This window comes from Benincasa hispida, chromosome 12, assembly GCF_009727055.1.
Source record: "Benincasa hispida cultivar B227 chromosome 12, ASM972705v1, whole genome shotgun sequence".
NCBI lineage: Eukaryota > Viridiplantae > Streptophyta > Magnoliopsida > Cucurbitales > Cucurbitaceae > Benincasa > Benincasa hispida.
In genome coordinates this window covers 31,128,914-31,137,911 of record NC_052360.1, presented here as the reverse complement: position 1 = coordinate 31,137,911, position 8,998 = coordinate 31,128,914, and the positions used below count along the sequence as shown (strand labels likewise).

Here is an 8,998-nt window from a genome sequence, read left to right as displayed (position 1 = left end):
TGTGTTGCAAGTTGGTTTGTTATTATTTTTTTGTAACTTCTCCAAGTCCCTTATTCCATAGGTATCATATATTTGTTGATTTTTTATGACATGTAAAAATGATCCGTGGCATGTGGCCCTTAGATATGAATGCAAATATTTCTAACCAAGTTGTAAAATGGTCATGTATAAGGCCATCAAATTATGTAAAATCTTTTGAGGAGAATGAATTTAATGAATTTCATATTCAGTCTATTTTTTTTTTAATCAATGGAATGGATTTAATGAATTTCATATCCGGTCTAAATTAACACTAATTTGTAACACCATTTGGCTTTCTTTGATGAGAAGTTTGGAATGAATAATATAAAATTGAACTGTATACCATATCTTAAGATTGGAAAGAATAAAAAAAATGCAATCAATGTCTTATTTCAAATAGGATGGATACAATAATTGGATTATAAGATTTTTTTTTAAAAAAGTGTTCATACAGGTAAATTATTATAGACAAATGAACTCGGACATAACAAATCCGCACACCCAAACACAGACAAATGAACTCGGACATAACAACTCTGCACACCCAAACACAAACATATCAAGTAAGATATAACAACTCTGTACACCAAAATATAGACATCAGAATTTCCTACATCCTATATTATCTAAACGTTCCAAACTGCTCTTCAAGATTTTGAGGCAAAAGTAATCATTCTCTGTCACATTTATGGATCTATAAATCCATGGTGAGGAGGGGGAGAGAGAGAGCAAATAAAAAGATTGTAAAAACAAACAGAAACAAATATAAAAAATTAGGAAAGAAAAATGAAAAGGGAAAGTAAATTAAAGACAGAGCCAAGGCGTTACGCACTATCTCTCTCTCTCTAAACTCCATCACTCCCTTTTCCCACTCTCACACACCATTTATGTATATATATATATTCTCTTCCTAAACAAAACCAAAATCAAAATCAAAATCCAAATCTAAATCCCCAGAATTATCCTCAACTCTTCCTCCTCCAACAATGGTTTTGCCGTTTCTATTCATGTTTTTCTGTTTATCTGCAACTGTTTTTGGTGATTCCGAGGAGCTTATAAGTTGGAAGAAACTGGCCATGTTCGTTGATGACTTGCCCGACATGCCCAAGCTCCTTGGCTTCCATGCCCAATATCCTAACCATCTCCAGATTGGCATGTTCCTCAAAAAATGGGTTTGTCTCTCTTCATTTCTTTTCTTTTCATTTTTTTAAACTTTTTTTTCTAGATTCTTCGTTGAATTATTGTGGGATTTGGAATAATAAACGATTCTACCGTATGAGATTTTTTTTAAAGAGAAAATGAAAATATCTGATTTTGACTGGGATTGATTTCTCAAGGGGAAATTATTGCACCCTTAAAAAAAAAGGGAAATTATTGCACCTTTAAATTCAATGGCCTAGAATCATTTGTTATTATTATTGTGTTTTGTTTTATTTCAGAAATTTCACCGAGATCTTCCCCCAACTTCTGTTTTTGCTTACGGAATTTCCAAGGACACTGCAACAGTTCCTGGTCCCACAATCGAGGCCGTCCACGGCATCTCCACGTATGTGACGTGGCTAAATCACCTCCCTCCAAAGCACATTCTTCCATGGGACCCCACAATTCCGACCGCCATCCCCGCCAGCAACAACGGCGTCCCAACGGTGGTTCATCTCCATGGTGGCATCACCGCGCCGGCTAGCGACGGCCATGCAACCTCATGGTTCACTAATGGCTTCAAGGACAAAGGACCCTCCTGGACCCAAAAGACATATCACTATACCAATCAGCAACACCCTAGCAATCTTTGGTACCATGATCATGCCATGGGGTTGACTAGAGTCAACCTACTCGCTGGCCTCATCGGAGCTTATATAATCCGCCACCCCGACGTCGAGGCCCCGCTCCGGCTCCCCCACGGCCGTGAATTCGACCGACCGTTGCTTGTCTTTGACCGAAGCTTCCTCTACAATGGCTCTATCTTCATGAATTCCACTGGCAACAATCCTTCCATACATCCCCAATGGCAACCTGAATACTTCGGCGACGTTATCGTGGTCAACGGCAAAGCCTGGCCACGTATGAGGGTACGACGTCGCAAGTATCGGTTTCGCATCATAAACGCCAGCAATGCTAGATTCTTCAGATTCTTCTTCACCAATGGCCTTAGATTCATACAGGTGGCATCTGACTCGGCCTACCTTGCAAAACCTGTAGTATCCAAAGCTATCCTACTGGCACCATCTGAGATTGCTGACGTGGTGGTTGATTTTTCAAAGTCAACAAGCGACACAGTCATCCTAGCCAACGACGCAGCCTACCCTTATCCATCTGGCGACCCCGTCAATGAAGCTAACAGCAAAGTGATGAAATTTTACATTTCGAAAAACAAAGAAGTTGAAATGCAGCGTGTTCCCAAGAGACTAATAAAATATCCGAAACCAGATTTATCCAGTGTATCGTATACTCGGTACATTGCCATGTACGAATACACGAGCGACATTGACGAGCCGACCCATCTATACCTAAACGGGAAACCATATGAAGCACCTGTGACAGAGAAGCCAAAGGTAGGCAGCACAGAGATATGGTATGTGATCAATCTAACGGAAGACAATCATCCATTACACATTCACATGGGGCTATTGGCCGCATTGGAACAAACGGAGTTGGTTCACCTGGAAGAATTTAAGGATTGTATGACGAAAAAGAATGATGCAGTGAAGTGCAAAATTGAAGAACATGCACGTGGAAAGAGAATAAAAGTAAATAGTCATGAGAAAGGGTGGAAGAATGTGTACAAGATGATGCCTGGATATGTGACAAAGATACTGGTGAGATTTTCCCACATACACTCGAATGCATCGTACCCATTCGATGCAACTGCAGAACCCGGTTACGTGTACCATTGTCATGTAAGTAGCAAGTTACATCTTTTTTAATAATGTTTTTAAAGCGAGAGAAGAAATAACTGGTGTAGTGTTGTGAAATGAATGCAGATACTGGATCATGAAGACAATGCGATGATGAGACCATTGAAGCTGGTTTACTGAGAAGAGGCTGTGGGAGACAAGACCAACCTAACTCAATCCAACTCAATCCAAACGAATGTTTCGAACTATGGTTATTAACTAATTACTGTTTTGCTTTGTAATGTATACTGTACCCAATAAACATAACAGAAAGCCAATTAGAATGGAGTATGCAATTCATAAAAAGGTGAGTTCATTCTGGTGTCTTACCTTGAGTAAGTGTTCCCCTACATGAAAGCGCAAAATCCTGAACGCTTGAACCTAGCAAAAAAAGGAACAAAAACCAATTACAGATGGATTTCAATACAATGGATATTTGTCCAAATGTTAGTTCCAATCAAACAAAACTAATACACATTCTAACCTTATTTGTTTAACCAGAACCAAATCAACAATCCATTTCGTGTTCTGCGATATCATTCTTATTAAAAACTGAAAACGTTTTCTGGGATATAAATAAGAAGGCAACAATTCACAACACAAGAAATTATACATGTGGTCGTATGCATCATAAATACAGTTCTAGTTTACATTTGCAACTTTTAAGCCTTTGGCATAATGACCCAACCTTAAAATGCTAAACCACTCAACTACGAAAAGAAGAAAAGAATTTATCGGCCTCCTTTGGTGCACTTAGAAAGAACTACAATTTGAGCAGAAACTACAAATGTATTTACTAATTTTGTATATCTATTAAGGGTTTCCAAAAAAATACCCTCCCCCTCCAAAAGAAAGTGCCCGGGCATCTTTCAAGAGTCTACAACAAATCCGGATGAAATGATCTAGAGAGTCTGCCAAGGTGATAGTGAAACTAATTGGTTTCCTCCTACGCAAGAAACAAAGCCTCCAAATAATCATCAATGTAAGCCAAGCAAGGCCAGTGATCAGTTCGAATTCGAACTAATGTTGAAAAATCCGAAACTTCCATCTGAAAAAGAAGGTGAAACCTTGGTGGAAGAAATATCAAAATATGGAAGTGACCCATGTTTCTCTTATAACTACTGACAAGACTTCCCATTTCGTCTTCATTTGAAAAATATGTAAGACGTAGTGGGCCTCTATCAAGATCAGGTACTGCAGAGGTCACTTGTGAGAAGTTCTCAGATGCCATATCCTCCCAGATGACATTCTTGATAATGTTCCGATCCTTCACAATCTGAATGAGCTGTTCACCAACAACGCTCACAATAAAAGGAGCCAGGTAGTGTTCAGCAGCCTCAATTAAAGAAGCCGCTGAGACTTCAAGTAGTTTAACTGATCTGGTTCCACTAATAGCTGCAACTCCTTTGCCTCCTTTCAGTGAAAATGTCTCCCGCCCAGTATTGGAAGACGTCCCACACGCCTCCCATAGAGCATTGAATAAATCTGAATAATAACCAGGGATTTCATCCATTGAGATGTCGGACGGGACAACAGCTTTAAGAAACAAATCTTCAAGTCCAACCGTGATACTCTGAAGCGGACCACGAATGATCTGGCCACTTCCTGCTGTAGCTTCAATTGAGACATCAACAAGTCCTGGTGTTGGCTCCCTTGGTTCCAATTCAACTGCTACCAGAGCCTTAAATCTTTCATCTTTCCCATAACCATTCTGGATAGGAACAATGTCCAATGAGGAGACCCCCCTTGAACTAGGAGAACCTTCATCCCCAGGAGACTCCCCCAAAATAAAAGGTATATGACGGGCTGGAATGGGACCAAATGATGCAGAAGAAGAAAACTTGAGCACGGTTGCGTACATTGCAGGATGGTTATCCATATCATCCAGATTCTTAGCAAATGTACCACCTCCCCAAATGCGATTAAATGACTCCGAATCAAAACTTAAACTACAAAATATTGTAACTTTAAGCCCTGGCATATGTCTGAAGTCAGGAATGCATGAAAAATGTCTCCGTAGTATCTCCAAAATCTTGGAAATCTTAGAGTCCATCACACGCAAAGGCTCCTGAGGTAGATTAATTTTTTCAATGTTAGAAGAGAATTCGGTCACCCTTTCTTCAACCACAGTTTCAGTGTCCATGATACCCTCTGGAAAACCAGACTTATCATTTTCAACTCCTAGAGTTGATAGAGATAAGGACCAAGAATGTTTTACAAGTAATGGAATTTTTCGTTTTAGATGTATATAGGATGAGATGTTTCTGCACTTCTTGAGATCATGAGAAAGTCGTGGAGATTGGACATTGTATAAAGTGCCAGAATGAAGAGTTTGTGAAACGCCGAAGGGTTGATCTCCAAGCTTTAGCAAGTCCCTAAGCTTCTTTCCAGGTACACAAGTCAGCATACGCAGGTAGATCCTGAAATATACCCAAAACTAAGAGAGGTTCAATGGAAAAGTCTGTAAGTCTGTATACTATCTACATCGTTTCAAATTGTCAAAATAAGCCAGATAAAAAGAAGGAAATTGAAAGAACGTGAGAGAATCTTGAACTTACATACCTTGCATTATCACGAACTTCCAAGTCAGGAAAATATAGGCAAGTAAATGCAAGCAGACGAGACATTTTAAGAAACAATCGAGAGCTTTGGTGATGCATCAACAATGTCCGGCAAATGCCAAGTACCTTACTTCCAAGAGACCAAGACTTCAGCCCTGTATCTGGTCCATGTTTCTCAACAAGAAACAACATGAACTTGACAAAAAGTCCTAACAATCCACTGGGAGGTATTGTATCATTTTCAGCCATTCTATTGAATACTGAGAAACAAGATACTAATTTGTAGTTGATTGCAACTTTAGGAAGCAAATGCTCGTCAAATTTTTGGAGCAGGCTCTCCCCTAACCATCTGTGCTTTTGACACCCTAACAAGCGGTCAGTGAAAACAACAATAACGGGAACCAATCTCTGACCTTCCAATATTAACTCCACAAGCATCTCCTGGAAAATAAATATTGGAAACATCAAAATACAGTTGATTTTTTTTTTTTCTTTTTTTTTTGTCAACCACCATTCCCCATCCTAACAACAAATAAGCAGAAAGAGAAAAAAGGCTTCAGTTGTTTCTCATGAATATAAAGGCCTCTCAAGGCTAGGACAAAATTATCTCCCCCAACTCCTCCATATGAAAAAGTTCATACATGTTTTAAACTTCTAGCCCATTAGAGAAAAATTGACGTGGTTTCACACGCTACAACACCAGATAGAGATAACCCTAGAATTGGATACTGTTCTATTAGCTCATGATTCTAAACTCCATAGATTTCAAGCTTCCAGGCCTGATAAGCACTTATGAAACCATAAAAATCTCAAATGACGTTCTATATTGTTCACATTTTTCTTAGTTCATACAATATTCTCCAGCAGAACAACATTCAGCAAATAATACGGGAAAATAGAAGTTTATAAGAGTAGTAAATTTTCTTGACATTTTATAACCATTCACCTTGACATACTAGTTAAGAAAATTGTAAATTTCGACAAAACAGTAACAAAAAATATATAGCAGTGAAGAACCTGCAACATATGGAAGACGTTGAAGTCCACAAGACTTTTGTTGGTGTTCGAGTCAGAGACAGAATGAGATGAAGACCCGATCAAGAATTTATGGAAGGCACGAAAAGCAACAGCAGTTTCTGTGCTTCCTGAAGGTAACCATTTGAAAGCTGATACGCATACCAGACCATCTTGAAGAAGCTTCACCACTGACTTCCCTGATTCTGAATCTTCCCCTGAAACAGTCTCTGCTTTGTGCATTGTACTACGTATTGAGGTCAAGGCAAGAAGGTCGAGCTTCAAAGCTTTAAGAGCAAGCGGATCAAACACCGCAGGATAGAAGCTCAAACCCATTTCAGCAAACGAAATCGTCTTTTTTCCAAGTGGACTATCAATCCTGAATAAACCCAACAACCAATGGAGTGCAAGCATACGGAAAACCAGATGTTGCTGTGTTTCTTTAGAAATCAACAAAAGTCGGCGAGCGATCTCGCCTTCTTGCTCATCAAATGCATCTAAAAAATGCAAATACATCATCAAAACAACATGGCACAGCAATGGGTCAAAGGAATATATCATTCCAAAGAATTGCACCTTCAACATTGACGCCTGCAACTCCAAAGCTATAGCTACAGGCATTATCATAGTCATGAATTCCACCATAGCAGGCGGAGTTAGAATTTGTGGTGATTCAAGCAAGAACGCTATTGCCCTCCTCAATTCTTTAGAATTCAGTACAGGAGAAACCTCTCGATTCGAGATCGAATCTGGAGCAAGAACAGAATGTGGAACATTGAAAGGAACCAAAGGAATGGACGTGCTGAGGATCGAGACACTTGATTTTTGGGCAACAATACTACTGATGACGGTTGTGAAAAGTAAAATATAGCTCTGGGATGAGTGCGTGCGCTCGCTTTGGCACAAGCTCCATAGATGTCCCACAACATGAGACAGTAAACAAGGGTAAGCTTTCTCCAATTCCCTCAAGCATTCGCACGCAATTGCCCGAGCCTGCCTATCAATCCCATGATTGGGGCGATTGACAACAGTAAGCAGCAATTCAGTCAAGCTCTCAAGCAATCGAACATCGAAATTACGCAAAGCATCGAGGGAAATGAAAATGGAGGTGGTGGAAACCATAATTTGCTCCTTGAGAGAGAAGGTAAAATGAAGACCATCAGAAGTTGGAGATTGTAAAACCACACGAAGGGTATCAATCAAACGCTCAAGTACGGATTCAGACAAAACAGAATCGGAAGAATCGGAAAAGGAAACAAACTCATCGATGAAATGGAGGAGCTGAAGCTTGAGATTGAGAGGGAAATCCCGCTTGAGGATGGATGACAGAACCAAGTCCAGAAGAGAAGAAACGGTGATGGAAAATTGAGAAGTCCATCGGTGAAGACGAGGGCCGCCGCTGTGGAAGTCCTCGATGAGGGATTCCCAATCTTGTAATGGAAGGGACTTCAATGACGGCTTGGTATCGTCGGAAGTATGATCAGTCATACTCCAATTCGTTGCGTAGTCCAGTTTGGTTGATTAACAATCAGAGAAGACGAGGGAAAGCCTCACCGGAGTAAACATAGCAACGATCCCAAAAGAGAGAAGAGGAAGAAAGTGCAGCGAAATTTGAGGAGGAATGAAATCTGAGAAGGGGCAAGACGAAACGGTGCCATTGTTGAAGCTTGAGAGGAGAATATCGTGAATCCCAAATCGGATTTGCCACCGTTTCTTGGTAAAACAAAATGGACGGACGGCGTGTTTCGGCCGCCACGCTCGCGGTGGCGATTGAGTTGAGAAATGGTGAGAAAGAGGATAGGAGAATCGTAGGCCTGCAACTGGGAGGCCTGCCCAAATTGAACGGATTTGGACCAATAAAGCCCTAAGCCCAAAACAAAGTTTTTAATTCAAAATTCATCACAATTTTTCTTTTCTTTTCTTTTCTTTTTTTTAATCTTTTCATAGATTTTTTTAAGACCAAATTCAGAATAATTATTTCAAATAACAAAACTACTCTAAATATTTTTAAATAAATTAGTTCATTTTTCTATATTTGAAAACTACCCAAAATTAAAATCTTTATTGTTTTTTTATTAAAATATTCCTTTTGTCCCTGTACTTTGAAGTTTGTTCAATTTTAGTTCTTTTATTCTCAAATGTCTAATTTTTAGTTTATGTATTTTCAATTAATATTAAATTTAGTCACTTTATGTTAATTTCTATCGAAATTGTTTAGATAATAATAATAATTTTCATGCAAGAAAATACAATATGTGAATATGTTTTAAAATTTTTTAGTAAGAATGTTATAGATAACAAAAAAATTTTATAAAAAAATCAATAATAAAATAGTAGTGGAACTAAATTTAAGATTTATTCAAAGTACAAAGTCTAAAATTGGATAATGAAAATTGAACAAACTTGAAAGCATACCGAACAAAATAGTATTTTAACCTTATTTTTTTAATTATATAAATACTCCTAAATTCTAAGTTCTTCAATTATGTCCATAGATTCTAAAAAGTT

The 8,998-nt window shown here is 38.7% G+C and overlaps 2 protein-coding genes across 3 annotated transcripts; one reads left to right on the top strand and one right to left on the bottom strand.

The window, feature by feature from the left end:
- The first annotated feature begins 491 nt into the window (after positions 1–491).
- LOC120068364 (multicopper oxidase LPR1-like) lies at positions 492–3,231 on the top strand. The gene is made up of 3 exons (XM_039020102.1): positions 492–1,193; positions 1,461–2,918; positions 3,003–3,231. The coding sequence occupies exons 1-3, from the start codon at positions 1,008–1,010 to the stop codon at positions 3,054–3,056; spliced, it is 1,698 nt and encodes a 565-aa protein (XP_038876030.1). The 5' UTR covers positions 492–1,007; the 3' UTR covers positions 3,057–3,231.
- On the bottom strand, positions 2,220–8,334 carry LOC120068363. 2 transcript variants are annotated; one of them, XR_005479177.1, is made up of 5 exons: positions 6,494–8,334; positions 5,478–5,917; positions 3,751–5,335; positions 3,246–3,296; positions 2,220–2,355 (listed from the first exon to the last, which is right to left on the bottom strand). XR_005479177.1 is itself a non-coding variant. In XM_039020100.1 (3 exons), the coding sequence occupies exons 1-3, from the start codon at positions 7,976–7,978 to the stop codon at positions 3,862–3,864; spliced, it is 3,399 nt and encodes a 1,132-aa protein (XP_038876028.1). In that variant the 5' UTR covers positions 7,979–8,334; the 3' UTR covers positions 3,469–3,861. The 2 variants fall into 2 exon arrangements, 1 of the variants encoding a protein (XP_038876028.1); XM_039020100.1 differs by lacking the exons at positions 2,220–2,355; positions 3,246–3,296 and having other exon boundaries at positions 3,469–5,335.
- Positions 8,335–8,998: the final 664 nt, after the last annotated feature.

What these genes read in the sequence shown, in the direction of transcription:
- LOC120068363 (XM_039020100.1), bottom strand. Translation starts at nt 7,978, where the DNA reads ATGACTGATCATACTTCCGACGATACCAAGCCGTCATTGAAGTCCCTT. An exon ending in ACGTCTTCCATATGTTGCAG is followed by an intron (nt 5,918 to 6,493) that starts GTTCTTCACTGC and finishes TTTATTTTCCAG; the next exon opens with GAGATGCTTGTGGAGTTAAT. An exon ending in GAAGTTCGTGATAATGCAAG is followed by an intron (nt 5,336 to 5,477) that starts GTATGTAAGTTC and finishes GGTATATTTCAG; the next exon opens with GATCTACCTGCGTATGCTGA.
- LOC120068364 (XM_039020102.1), top strand. Translation starts at nt 1,008, where the DNA reads ATGGTTTTGCCGTTTCTATTCATGTTTTTCTGTTTATCTGCAACTGTT. An exon ending in GCATGTTCCTCAAAAAATGG is followed by an intron (nt 1,194 to 1,460) that starts GTTTGTCTCTCT and finishes GTTTTATTTCAG; the next exon opens with AAATTTCACCGAGATCTTCC. An exon ending in GTTACGTGTACCATTGTCAT is followed by an intron (nt 2,919 to 3,002) that starts GTAAGTAGCAAG and finishes AAATGAATGCAG; the next exon opens with ATACTGGATCATGAAGACAA.